The 15,058-nt window shown below is 43.4% G+C and overlaps 1 protein-coding gene across 2 annotated transcripts in view; it reads right to left on the bottom strand.

Annotated features, from left to right (window-relative positions):
- LOC115270173 (leucine-rich repeat-containing protein 4C) overlaps nt 1-15,058 on the bottom strand; it is a 43,262-nt gene that overhangs the window by 22,868 nt on the left and 5,336 nt on the right. Inside the window, exons 1-2 of one of the 2 annotated variants that reach the window (XM_062852191.1) lie at nt 593-617; nt 164-465 (exon numbers count right to left, since the gene is read on the bottom strand). In XM_062852191.1, coding sequence (XP_062708175.1) covers nt 164-382 — 219 coding nt within the window. In that variant the 5' untranslated portion in view covers nt 383-465; nt 593-617. Of the gene's footprint in view, nt 1-163; nt 466-592; nt 618-15,058 lie in introns of those variants that run through there. The other variant, XM_062852190.1, reaches the window with a different exon arrangement.

The raw sequence follows: 15,058 nt of genomic DNA, 5'->3' as shown, positions 1-15,058 counted from the left end.
TTTCGGAACCCCCACTCCCCCCTCTAAGCGTGACGTACTTTATGGATGCCCCCAAATGTTAAAAGTTTGTTATTGGAAAATGATCGTTTTAGCTAAAAAATAAAATGTAAAAATTTAAAGTCCGTGTAAAATGTGGAACACAACTACTACAGCACATCCTTACCAACAGGCCGCTCTTCAAATTTTGTGGGATCTCCTTCAGCTTGAGATCGGCACAGTTGTAGCCGATCATTTTCTGGTATCGCTCCAGAGTGCACCGTTTGGTCATGTCGCTGGGCAGCGTGGCGAATCCGTTGGCATAGCTGAGCGTTAGCGTTACCAGTGCACCCAGCGCTAGGAGAACTCGCTTCCCGGTTAGCATCATCGGCCGAGTCATCAGCATTATCGCGCTCGTCACCGGTGGGGTTGATGTTCACTGATAATAGTGATGATGGCAGTGATGGGTGGAGGGTGGCTGGATCGGATCTGGAAGTGAATGGAAACGTATATTTGATTTTAATTGTAGAGAAGCTTTTTCTGTCTGGGAAGCGCTTTTCCAACGTAGAACTGATGTCAGTTGGAAGCATATAATCACTGACGAATCGTTCATTACTTTGCTGATAAGGTGCCCACTTGATGCTATTACGCTGTGGGGTTTGAAATTAGCTCCGAATGACAATACGTGCAGTTTTATGATGAACAGTTGATAGACAAATGGATGCTAGAAATGGACGGGCCCCGAATGACTATCGGAAATATTTTTTGTTCTGGGTGATTTGTTTATTAGGCATGACGCATTTCTTTTCTATTTATATTCCATCAATAATTCATCGTAAATATGATTAGTTGGTTTTTTTTCCTAACTAAATATGATTTTATGAATCAATATAATTAGACGGATCACGTTCCCAAATTTCACTAGTCTATTTGTAGACCCACTCATTGGCGTAGCTAGCTTTTTCTTCCATCTCGCTCACTCTCCTGAACAAACACGAGAATGAGAAGGATCAAAGAGGAGGCATAGGCCCCCTCTTGCATCCCGTTCTTTGTCGTGCTTATTTAGGAGAGTGAGTAAGATAAAAGAAAAAGCTAGCTACGCAAATGGACCCACTCTAGCTAATTAACGGTGAATCAAGCACATTTTCAGCGAATATTTTTCTTCTTTGGCGCTATTTATAAACCACGTAGATTAAATTTTGGCAATCAGACCCCGTAGACTTTCGTTAATATTTTTATCAGAGATTCTCTTTTTTTATTCCTAGGCTGTTTTTTTTAAGTTATACTAGAAGAGGTAGAAAAGGTACATGACCACATTGATACTTTTTTGGCCATATGATCCGGAATCAAAAACTCATTTGAGTTTTTTTTTTTCATTCAAAATGAAAGATTACGAACTGATTCCACGGCAACGACTTTTAGCGCGAAACAACGGACAAGAATTGTAACTTGGAATGTATTAATCCTAGTCCCGCAGGGTAAACTGGCACAACTAGCCATTGAGGCATGCCGTATGAAGCTTGAGATCCTGATCCTAGGACTGAGCGCAGTCCGTTGGCCGAATTTTGGAGAACACAGATTGGCGTCGGGTCAAATTTTGCTATACTCTGTTTGGAGAACACAGATTGGCGTCGGGTCTAATTTTGCTATACTCTGGCCTACAAAATGAACACGCTCCTCGCCACCGTGGAGTTGGTTTCCTGCTCAGCACTCACGCTCACGCAGGGCTCATGAAGTGGGAACCTATTAATGAGAGGATAATTGTAGTAAGGTTTAGAACACGGGTTCGAAACCTGACCATGATCCAATGTTACGCGCCAACAAAGTGAACTTTTACAGTCAACTGAATGCTGTCGTGGACAAGATTCCGAAAGGTGATATCAAGATCCTCATGGGCGACTTCAACGCGAAGGTTGGTTCCGACAACTCGGACTATGAGCACGTCATGGGACGCCATGGTCTCGGAAACATGATCGAAAACGGAGAGCTGTTCGCAGAGTTTTGTGGCAACAATGACATGGTGATTGGGGGATCGCTCTTTCCTCATCGACCAGTGCACAAAGTGTTATGGGTTTCCAAACGCCAAAGAGCGAGCGAAAACACGAGGAGCCAAAGCCGTAGCCCGTCAGCGCTATTCGGCTCTCGAGAAGGAAGTGAAACGCGCTATACGCCAGTGAAACCTGGTGTGTATCAGTGGAGAATACTCAACGGCTGCAGGTCTTCATTAATAGATGCCTGCGGTATTAAATTGTTGCATGGTGGCCTCACAGTTGGATCTCCAACGTAGAGCTCCATCGTCTATGTCATCAAAAGCCGATAGCGACAGAAATTCGGTAGCGAAAGTGGAGGTGGGTCGGTCACACTCTGCAGGGGCGGAAACGAAATCTGCAAGCAAGCGTTAAATTGGAACCCAGCAGGACATCGCAGCAGAGGCAGACCCAGAGGCTCATGGTGGCGCAGCCTCAACAACGAAATCAAGCAAGTCGACAGAAAGTTGACCTGGCCACAGGTCAAGACGATGGCTGGCAATAGCCCAGGAAGGAAATCTTTCAATTCGGTCCTCTGCACTACCGGGTGCCCAGGACTGAAAGTAAGTAAGTAAGTAAGTAAGTAGTATTTGGACCGGTCTAATTTATATAACAAAATAGCGTGAGGGCATTCTGTTCCAGGGGTGCATTTTATCCCAGGTTACCCTTCTTCGAATTTCGTGAATCTTTTGTTTAACGTCTCCGAAGTAGAATGGCTTGGTTGTTGAATCGACAACACCGCACTAAGACAGGCAATAAATAGAACTAGGCGCCTGAATTCTTTGGAAGTGGCTTTTCTACTAGGGAACCGAGACCTTTTTTTTGAGGAAAATGTAAGTTTCATCAAATATTTGCTAATGTATTCACAATCCACAATATTACTTCCGTAACGATCATGTTGATCTTGTTTTGCAAAATCATGAAGTTTGAGTTGTCGTATGCTGAACCGACACAAAAGTGACCATTTTCACGGCAGGACCAGGTTCCCAGAACATTCCGAAACGTGTTCAACGTAACAAATCTTCCTATGATCTTGTTTTGCAGAATCATGAAGTTTGACATGTCTCAAAGCAGAGTTTTGAAAACGTAATAGAAGTTTTTGATTAACGGATTAACAAAATTTTACCGGTCATGTTGATGGCCCATATAGCCGAGGCGGTAAACGCACGGGTATTCAGCATGACCATGCTGAGGGTGACGGGTTCGATTCCCGGTCGGTCCAGGATCTTTTCGTAAAGGAAATTTCCTTGACTTCCTTGGGCATAGAGTATCTTCGTGCCCCCCTTCTTTACAACTTTTACGTTAGAGACATCGACGAATGTCTCGTGGAAAATTGCTCGCTACGACAGCTTGCGGACGACGCCGTGGTTTCTATCACCGGACCAGAGGCGGAAGCTCTGCAAGGACCATTGCAAGATACTCTGGACAATTTGTCTGCTTGGGCTGTAAAGCTGGGTATCGAATTCTCTCCGGAGAAAACTGAGTTAGTTGTCTTTTCTAGGAAGCGTGATCCAGCCGATCTAGAGCTTCAATTTTTGGGTAAGGAACTCACTCAAGCTCTTTCACATATGTATCTAGGGGTCTGGTTCGACTCTAAAGGCACCTGGGGAAAGCACATTAATTATCTGTATCAGAAGTGCCAACAACGAATCAACTTCATGCGTACACTCACCGGAACATGGTGGGGAGCCCACCCGGAAGATCTGATAAAGCTTTATCGGACAACGATACTGTCGGTTCTCGAATACGGTAGCTTTTGCTTTCAGTCCGCCGCGAAAACACACATCCTGAAGCTAGAGCGTATTCAGTATCGTTGTCTTCGGATCGCGTTAGGCTGCATGAACTCGACGCACACAATGAGTTTGGAGGTACTAGCAGCAGTACTCCCTTTATCAGATCGTTTCGTGGAATTGTCGTTAAGGTTCCTCATCCGCTGTGAGGTGCTGAATCCATTGGTAATTGAAAATTTTGAAAAGCTAATCGAACGATTTCATCAAACAAAGTTTATGACAGTGTACTACTCGTACATGACTCTGGAGGTTAACCCTTCTTCGAATGTTCTCAACCGTGATTGCTTCCAAGACTTATCCAATTCCACTATAGTTTTTGATCTGTCCATGTTGCAAGAAATCCGTGGAATTCCAGATCTGCTCCAATCGGAGCACATTCCAAAAATTTTTGCAAGCAAGTTCGGTCATATCAGTTACGACAGAAGGTTTTTCACTGACGGGTCAAAAACAAATGATTCCACTGGATTTAGTGTATTTAATGAGCTTCATAGCGCCGCCTATAAACTTCAAAGTCCTTGCTCAGTATATGTCGCAGAATTGGCGGCTATACACTACGCATTAGAGCGAATCGCCTCTCTTCCCTCTGATCAATATTTCATTTTTACGGATAGTCTCAGTTCAATTGAGGCTATTCGCTCAATGAGGCCGGTAAAGCACTCCACGTATTTCCTAAGCGAAATACGATCATTTCTGAGTGCTTTATCGAATCAAGCATATAATATCACCTTGGTCTGGGTTCCTTCGCATTGCTCGATTCCGGGCAATGAGAAAGCGGACTCGCTCGTCAAGGTGGGCGCTATGGAAGGCGATATTTATAACCGTCATATCGCCTTCAATGAATTTTTTTCGATTGCTCGTCAGCATGCCTTGGTCAGTTGGCAACAAAAATGGGATGCAGGAGAATTGGGCAGGTGGTTTCATTCAATTCTCCCACAGGTATCGAAGACGGCGTGGTTCAAGGGGTTGGACGTGGGTCGAGATTTTATCAAGATAATGTGTCGACTTATGTCCAATCACTATTCTCTGGGCTCGCACTTCTATCGAATAGGGCTCACAGATAGTAATCGCTGTAGCTGTGGTGCAGGCTATCAAGATATCAACCATGTAGTGTGGGAATGCCCCGAATACGGTATTGCCAGATCCGATTTATGTGCATCCCTCAGGGCCCGAGGGAAACCAGAAAAGGAAGACATTAGAGATGTGTTGGGTAAACTTGATCTTGAGTACATGAAGCTTGTGTACGACTTCTTGAAACAAGCTGAAGTCTTCGTTTGATATCCCCGTCTTGTTGTTCCACTTGTCCACCTCGTCTCCCTTCGAAAACCGTTTGTTTGTATCGTTACAGGTTGTTTGTCCACTCTACGCTTGACCAGCAGCAAATATGTCACGCCATGCTGCAGAGAGTCAACGAAAAGCCCTATTATCCCATCCCTTCCTTAAAAACTATTGTTCCCTCTAACCTCGACCAAACCGCGAGTTTTACGGTTCCCCAAAGCTAACCTAGTGAATAAGACACAAACATGAAATTGTAAAAATGTTTCAAAATGAATTCGGCTCCGTTATGCCCGATGGCGCATGAGCCTTTAATAAACGATTAAGTAAAAAAAAAAAATCTTCGTGCCTGCCACATGATATACACATGCAAAATGGTCATTGGCAGAGGAAGCTCTCAGTAAATAACTGTGGAAGTGCTCATAGAACACTAAGCTGAGAAGCAGACTTTGTCCCAGTGAGGACGTTACGCCAAGAAGAAGAAGAAGAAGAAGAAGTTGATGGTCGATGATCAAAATCGGCCCACTAAAACGGTGTTATGATTTTTTTTTTCAGTTCGATCAGGAATACGCAAATCGTAGGTTCAAATTGTAAGGTACTGAAACTTCAATGGTCTTCCGAAGTGAACCTACTGCTTGGGACAGCATCTGCCCTAATAATGCGTGCCAACCATAATGATGTGCTAATGTCAATCAATTTACATAAAACACGCTTTCAAAAGTTCTTGAAAGCGTAATGAAATGTGTTTGTTCAACAATATCCATGGTATCGCATCAGTCTTTTCCGAAATCATGTTGCGGATCACTGACCTTCAATGGAGCTAATCATGCATGACATCTCTATTCTGTGCTGTTTTCAAAGTACCCACCCGATGACAATAATGGATGATTCGATTAGAACGTACGTGAACTTCCTCCAAGGGAGCACATACGGTATTGATCATACAAATGGATGAATGGGTTCTGCAAATGGCAGTACGGTTCAATAACTCGTTTGGGATGATGCACGCCTCATTGAAAAAGAAATGGTTACATTGACTCGTTGTTAGATGCAAATATAGGTCATATAGTCTGTGGTTTGACTAGTAAGACTTTGTTTGCAGCTTTACGATGTTCTGAAGTTCTGAGCACAGGGCAGTGATCATAACAACTGCGCTCAATGAACAATCGTTACATCGCATCTATTGTAATCTATTTCGATTTCCGATCCGTGTTTGTTTAGACGCTAATTAAGTCTACCAACTGCACTAGCTCAATCTCTCCCTGTTCATCTATAAAAGATAATTCCTATCAAATTAAAATCTACAAGCGGTACAATTAACAATCCGCGCGATCTCATATTTCCATACTTATTTGGATGAGGCGTTGAAGTTATCAACCTATGCTACTTGATACGATCGCTTCGGTGTGCAGTTACAATCATTAGTGCATGATTTTGTAATTGATAGGAGTGCCCCCTCTTTTTACATTTGCAGTCCTATTTCACATAATCGAACATCGGCCATAATATGGAGCAGGCATTAAGTGTTTCATGCTGTTTAACGGTCGAATGAATTGCCATTGTCAATCCAATCAGGTATGTTATTCAAAGCATTCTGCACCAAATTACGTGTGAATCACATACTCTTATTCCCTAATGCACTCCATGATTTGATTTGGTTCTTCAATCACAGCAAATACTCAGCAATACTTTCTACAGGAAATGTCAATTTTTCAATTTGGTACCACGATGCATACTCAATGCCAATGGGATCCCCGTTCTTCCAGAAAGCAAACGGGGTAAAGTATTCGGGTCTTCTCGACATCCAGTTTCCGCACATGATGTATGTATTGTTTCAAGCGCAGCATCTTTGCACGTCAGCGAGCTGGACACACTTGTTACATGTGAGACAACTTTAATTGGTTTAATTCTGTTTAATTGACTCGAATATGCTGCGGTTGCTGTATGTATGTTGCGAGTGAATGCGCTTAGCTGACTGGCTGTGCTCGAGTTAGTAAACCGCGTGTCACGATCTTTTGGGGAGCATTCCAGCAACAACAATCCATCAGCGTTTGAGTCACTAGCCAGTCAGTGGGTGGAACCGGTGCATCTTTATGTGCGATACGAGTGCTGTACGATCTATTGTTGACTCGTTTGATTCTGAGCTGCTGTAGGCTACATTTAGGTATGCATATGATAAAAGGGGAGATGTTTTGTATTTCGTATCAATTGATGAGATTGATGTTCCGATAGCGAATCGGTCGGGATGTCATAAATTCGAGCATGAGTTAATATTGTTTCATAACCGTAAATCGATGCAGTGAAGTTTCACCTATAATACTGGGATACTATTTTTCGATAGTGATCGGTAGAAAAATCAAACTTAAATTAAAATAAAATGGACGAGATTGAAAAAAATAAAATATACTAGGCTACGTTGGTTGTTCTTCTTCTTCTTCTTTTGTATGGCTCTACGTTCCTATTGGAACTTGGCCTGCCTCTCTCCAACTTAATGTTCCTTGATCACTTTCCACAGTTATTAAATGGATGGCTTTCTTTGCCAGCCATTGCATGAATTTGTAAATTGTGAGGCAAGCACAATGATACATTATGCCCAGGCAGTCGCGAAAACTTTCCCAACCGGAACGGGAATCGAACCCGCAGTCTCCGGTTAGGCAATCCCTAGCCTAAACCACTAGGCTAACTGGAGACCCCCTAAGTTGGTTGACGGAAGTGAATAAATTGCAGTCCAGGAGTCAGATAGGATTGGTTGTCATCATTACAAAATATGTGATGTTCCCAAAGACGGACCAAAAAATATTAAATTACAAATCATGTTGTCGTGCTCCATAAAGGGCAACATATGGTTTTTGGTAATCCACATCCTATCCCAGGCTTTACTTTCTTCGATGATGTTCAAAATGAAGTCCAGTATTGACAGTATCATAGTATTCTCCACGAAGTGTAACTTTAATCAGCACGTATTGTCCAATTTCCGCTATACGTAGATTGTGCACTATTTCCACACCGGAACCTAAATTTTAAACTTTCTCGTAGGTCCCGTTGCTCACATTTGTCTATGGTACTGTGACGTCCTTTTTCACCGTCACATATCGTTCTTCTGGACAACGCTAAAGATAGACACTCGTCGTTCGAACACTCCTAGTGCTTGCATGTTCTCCTCGAATATGGTCAAAGTCTCATCATGTTCGCAGAGTCTTGTTAGTGTCCTATACGGGGCAGGGCCCCATGCTCCACATTTTAAGGGTCCCCACAAAAACCGTTAGTTTGCTAAACATTAACTTTATTTTCCATTTTGCTAAAGTAGGGTATGTGTACCATCAGTAATCTCACGCTCCCATTCTCATCCTATTCGAAAACAAGCGATTGCGGCACCGATTGATACCGTTCTTTTTGTTTTCATGGGTACTCACTTCTAACAAAAAATACAAAAATAAGAAACAAAACAGCGCTTCAATCCTTTGTTTTTCGTAGGATGAAAATGGGAGCCACATGCTTAATAAGGGAACTAATACCCTAGGTACTGTTTAAAAATAAGGAAAACTTTTTTGCTCATCGCATTTGTACCTTTTTTGGCACGGTAAAGGCTGGGTATGCTGCGCAATTCAGATCCCATTGTGATCCACTAGCCTCTGCCCAGCAACTCCTATCCCTACCTCCACGCGGTACCGGCCGGAAACTATGAGCAACCTTAGGGAAGATCGGGTAACCAACCCCGGTGGGAACTTTGGTCGTAGGCTGACAGGGAAGGGGGGGTTTGCTTCGGCAAACCTGAGCGTCTGTTCTCCAGAGGGGCGGCTCACAACAGCGTCTGATCCCCATGTTAGGGGCGGCTGATCTACGTCCGAGTGCCAGGGAAGGACTCTAAGCTCAACTGTGCACTATGGTCCTCCGGAAAGTAGGGGTTGGTGTCAAGCCCTACGAGCCAGCCGTAAAAAACCATTGTAACGGAAAATCAGCAACAGAATAATACGAACCGAGACCAACGGCCTTCTCCGACATTATCGACGTCAGGACCTATCGTGGCGCCAACATCGACTCCGACCACTATCTGGTGATGGTCAAACTGCGCCCAAAACTCTCCGTCATCAACAATGTACGGTACCGGCGACCGCCACGGTACAACCTAGAGCGACTGAAGCAACCGGATGTCGCCTCAGCATACGCGCAGAATCTCGAAGCCGCGTTGCCAGACGAGGGCGAGCTCGATGAGGCCCCTCTAGAGGACTGCTGGAGTACAGTGAAAGCAGCCATCAACGACGCAGCCGAGAGCACCATCGGGTACGTGGAACGGAATCGACGGAACGAATGGTTCGACGAAGAGTGCAGAACGGTTTTGGAGGAGAAGAACGCAGCGAGGGCGGTAATGCTGCAGCAAGGGACTCGACAGAACGTGGAACGTTACAAACAGAAGCGGAAACAGCAGACCCGCCTCTTTCGGGAGAAAAAGCGCCGCCTGGAAGAAGCGGAGTGTGAAGAATTGGAACTGCTGTGCCGTTCCCAAGAAACACGGAAGTTCTATCAGAAGCTCAACGCATCCCGCAACGGCTTCGTGCCGCGAGCCGAAATATGCAGGGATAAAGACGGAGGCCTCTTGACGGACGGACGTGAGGTGATCGAAAGGTGGAAGCAGCACTTCGATCAGCACCTGAACGGCGTGGAGAACGTAGGCACGGGAGCCCACGGCAACGGAAGGAACGACGACGCCAGTGCAGCGGAGGACGGAAATGAACCAACTCCCACTCTGAGGGAAGTTAAGGATGCCATTCACCAGCTCAAAACCAACAAAGCAGCTGGTAAGGATGGTATCGCAGCTGAACTCATCAAGATGGGCCCAGAAAAGTTGGCCACCTGTCTGCATCGGCTGATAGTCAGGATCTGGGAAACCGAACAACTACCGGAGGAGTGGAAGGAAGGGGTAATCTGCCCCATTCATAAGAAAGGCGACCATTTGGAATGTGAGAACTTCAGGGCGATCACTATTTTGAATGCTGCCTACAAAGTGCTATCCCAGATCATCTTCCGTCGTCTGTCACCTAAAACAAATGAGTTCGTGGGAAGTTATCAAGCCGGCTTCATCGACGGCCGGTCGACAACGGACCAGATCTTTACCGTACGGCAAATCTTCCAGAAATGCCGTAAATACCAGGTCCCGACGCATCACCTGTTCATCGACTTCAAAGCGGCATACGATAGTATCGACCGCGCAGAGCTATGGAGAATCATGGACGAAAACGGCTTTCCTGGGAAGCTGACTAGACTGATTAAAGCAACGATGGACGGTGTGCAAAACTGCGTAAGGGTTTCGGGTGAACTATCCAGTTCATTCGTATCTCGCCGGGGACTGCGACAAGGTGACGGACTCTCATGTCTACTCTTCAACATCGCGCTGGAAGGTGTGATGATACGAGCCGGGGAACGATTTTCACAAAATCCGGTCAATTTGTGTGCTTTGCGGACGACATGGACGTTATCGCTAGAACATTTGGAACGGTGGCAGAACTGTACACCCGCCTGAAACGCGAAGCAGCAAAGGTCGGACTGGAGGTGAATGCCTCAAAAACAAAGTACATGCTGGTAGGCGGAACCGAACACGACCGGATCCGTCTGGGTAGTAAAGTTACGATAGACGGGGATACTTTCGAGGTGGTGGAGGAATTCGTCTACCTCGAATCCTTACTGACGGCTGACAACAACGTGAGCCGTGAAATTCGGAGGCGCATCATCAGCGGAAGTCGGGCCTACTACGGGCTCCAGAAGAAACTGCGGTCGAAAAAGATTCACCCACGCACCAAATGCACTATGTACAAAACGCTAATAAGACCGGTGATCCTCTACGGGCACGAGACATGGACCATGCTCGAGGAGGACCTACAAGCACTCGGAGTTTTCGAGCGACGCGTGCTAAGAACGATCTTCGGCGGTGTGCAGGAGAACGTTGTGTGGCGGAGAAGGATGAACCACGAGCTCGCTGCACTTTACGGCGAACCCAGCATCCAGAAGGTGGCCAAAGCCGAAGGATACGCTGGGCAGGGCATGTTGCAAGAATGCCGGACAACAACCCTGCAAAGCTGGTGTTTGCAACGGATCCGGTTGGCACAAGAAGGCGTGGAGCGCAGAGAGCACGATGGGCGGACCAGGTGGAGCGTGACTTGGCGAGCATTGGGCGCGACCGAGGATGGAGAGCGGCAGCCACAAACCGAGTATTTTTCCTCCAGAAAAAGACGGGTTTGCTATTCCCACTTTTGTTTGTATCGCTATAGACCACCTTACGGCGAAATTCTCTCTCTTTCGCTCTTACATAGAATTAGAAAACAACAGGACCAGTATCTGCCAAATTTGACAGGTGTTGGACCTGTTGTTTTCTAATTTCCAGTAGGAGAGAAAGAGAGCTATTTCTTGATGACGTCACTGTGCATTGCAGTATACGTTCATGCTGCATAATTATCGCCTGTGCTGCGTCCAGGAATGGGAAATGTCATGAAAATGTCATTTTATAATTTGCTATTGTTTATGTTCATAGTAAGAATTGTTGATCGACGACTTTTCCATAACTAATTACCATGATGTAGACGGACGGAAACTTACACCGGAAGTGATGGAAATTGAAAAATGTCATGACATTTTGGCTACTGCATTCTTGGTGAAATCAGTCGTTCTATCGACTCCGTTACACTTTATCGGCTGCGTTATTTACGGCTGCTTGTACTACAGCAATCCTTAACCCTCCAAAGATGTTAGCTTTTTCGCAATACGATGGCGTAATGCGCGTTCAGCGTGCCGGTAGGGGCCTTATTGACCCCAACATCCTACTAGTGCTAAGAGGGGGTATTCTGGACTTCATCTAGCAACAGATTCTGCGCCCATGCTGAGGCGATATCTGGTTGCTTCAGTCGTTCTAGGTTTTTTCCGTGGCGGTCGAAAGTAACGTACAGTTGATGACAGAAAGTTCTGGGTGCAGTTTGACCCTTACTAGATAGTGGTCTGAATCGATGTTAGCGCCACAATAGGTCTTGATTCGAAAATGTCGCAGAAAGCCATTCGTTTGCAGAACGTGGATCACGTCTGCAGTGATGAGCTGCAGGTGTAATGACAAAGAAGGCTGAGTTGGTACAAGGTGTTACTTATGGCGGTCATTGGCCATGTTCTTGGGGACGGCGAAATCAATGAGTTGTAAGCCATTTTCGTTCGTCAGCTGGTAGGCGCTCAACTTTTCAATCGTCGGTCAAATTTCTCCTCCGGGCCTACCTGAGTGTTTAGGTCTCCTATGATGATTGATGTCGTGGCTTGGGCAGTGGTCGTATTCGCGTTCGAGCTGCGCGTAGAATGCGTCATTGTCATCTTCAGTGCTACCGAAATGGTGATGGATGTGAACGTTGATTATGCCAAGGCACAATGGTCGGAAAAAGATAAAGTTCGGCCAAAACTATTTTTATGTGTTTAACCGAAGTTATATGTTGTCTAGATATGTTTATATAGTATTTTTAGTGTTTCAAAAGGGGTATTCAAAAATTACGTAACTTCAATAATTGAAAAATCTGTATAAGTCAGTAAACTTCACATTTTTTGAGTTTTTTGTTAGAAAATCAATTTGAATTGAATTGAATGATTAACTTTCGATCAAATATAATCAAGTTTGTTCAAAACGTGAAAGAAATGTGGGAAGATTAATTTTATTTCAGTCGAAAATGGAAAAAATACGTAAAATATATGAAAAAACGTATTTTTTTTTAAACAGCTCTAATTCGAAAACCAGCAAATTTCTGCAAAATATTTAAAAGTTTTTATGCAGCCCTAGGCATGATTTTTAAGATGTACTATTCGAAATTGCGGCGACACGTGACGACACGAACCGTTTTTTAACTTAAAAATTCCTAAAATTCCTAAGGTATAATATATGAAAATTTGAAATGCTTTGTCACATATTAATTTTGCACCATACATGCATTCGGACTGTTGAACAACAACAATTCATATGCTGGATAACATAAAACACGTATTACATTCTCAAAATATTAATATTTTACTTTTTTCGAGTGGTTCATTTTTCAAATTTGTGACATAGGCCACTTTGGCAGTGAAAATGTCGTTGAAATATAAAAGCCGGCATGCTTTAAATTAAGAATCTTAAAACTACAATACATTAACATTGTTATAAGATAAAATAAAGTTTAAAAATATCAAATTCGTTTTTTGGTAGTTTTGGCCGCTCCTTTCTATGGAACCCAACCAATGTGCAAGGGGAAGAATTGGACCTTGGTCTTCAACCTGAACGTGAACGGCCACCAATCAATCATGATGAAATCTGGTCCTAGCTCGCGTATATTGCCTAAGCTCTGGAGATGGTATGATTAAGGTGCTATTTCATGGTTTGCCATAATGCCAAATATTTGCCATTGAAGTCCGACAAGGTTGCCATAAGTCACGTTGTGCTGGCCATTTGTTGGGCTTGTTTGGTCAAATATTTGCCATGTCTAATGGGACCTTTACTTCAGTAGATCGATGGTTCTCCTGATGAAGTTGAGAGATCGACAGTTTTACGTACCAATCGCAAGTCCTTTTCGTTCGATGCCATTGGTAGCAGTTCGCATTTGTTCTGTTTTTGACTTTCCGTTGCAATTCTTTTCTACGGCTGGCTTGCAGTGTCGGACACCAACCCATTAATTTTCCACAGGACTATTGTGCATAGTTCAGGCCTGGTAGCGAGTCACTATTTAGTGACTTGGTCACTATTTTCGTGTAAGTCACTATAAAGTCACTATTTTCAAGACTTTTCAACAAAAGTCACTTTTTCTGTTAAAAAGTCACTATTTTCAACTATTTTCAATCTCCTGAAATCTAGTCAAGGAGTAAAACAAGAATTGATATTTAAAATAGTGAAAACCAAATTTTGTGTTACTGGAGACAATAAAATGTTGTCTTTTTAGCATATGATTATTGTGACTATACTTGAAACAGGGTAATTTTAGAACTTTTGCTGAAACTCTTGGCGGAATTTCGTTAAAATTTTCAGTGAGCATGCTGAAATCCTTGTGTTTTTGTAATATATGTAATCATTTCTGTATGAATTTCTTGCAACATCATCCGTATGACATTCTGGTGCAGTTCCTAGAAAGAAATTCGAGGGACTGATAAAATTCTTTAAGTAATGTCTAATAAATGCTTGGAAAAATGTGGAATAATCCTTTAGAATGTCTAGAACATTTTCTATAGTACTTCTCAAATATTGTCTAAACAAAAATACTTTAAAAAAGAATATGGTATGTGGGGGCAAGATGGGTCAGTACCGTTTTCAACCGTACTATATATTTTTTGAATCTTTCAATAATTTTCCCAGATGAACGAAGTGGATACACAAAAAAGTGATATATTGTTTTAAAAATTCTTTACGTTCCTTGCACAGAAAAAAATAAAATATTTTTTCGTTATACTCCTTATGCTATACATTCCATATAACTACGTGTATTGTGTAGACGGGGCAAGATGGGTCACCCTAATTTTTCGGTATGTTTGCATAGTTTTTGAAAATGTTTTATTCTTCATTGAAAGGTTGTTCTGTGACCTACATTATCGAAGCAATTAGAGCACTGAGAGTTTGTGAAACTATTTTTGAAATTTTCCTACAAAAAATATAAGTTTTCAAAGTCCGTTCATGGCTACCTGAACAAAAATCTTCTAGTTCTGAAAATAATCTACCGATATGTTTCAACACTTTTTTCATGTAATCTGTACGTCTGTGAAGCTTAGATGTATAGAGAAAAAATAGAAGATGGGTAATTCTCGCTGAGACCGGCCCACTATTTACACCTTGTCTTCAAAAACGTGTAAGGTGCCGATTTTCTGAAAGCCCTTGCCTAAAAAGTAAGAAAAATGCATTTGGTTACTCTAATTGATGGACCCCCCGTTAGTTAGAGCCACAACAATTTTTGCAGACCCCTCGATTTTGGTCAAATGGTGGCTCACGTAAACGGTTATAACTCGAAAGTTTCTTCA

This window comes from Aedes albopictus, chromosome 2, assembly GCF_035046485.1.
Source record: "Aedes albopictus strain Foshan chromosome 2, AalbF5, whole genome shotgun sequence".
In the NCBI taxonomy this organism is placed as follows: domain Eukaryota; kingdom Metazoa; phylum Arthropoda; class Insecta; order Diptera; family Culicidae; genus Aedes; species Aedes albopictus.
Note: the sequence above shows the minus strand (reverse complement) of the source record. Positions and strands in the feature narration are given on the sequence as shown.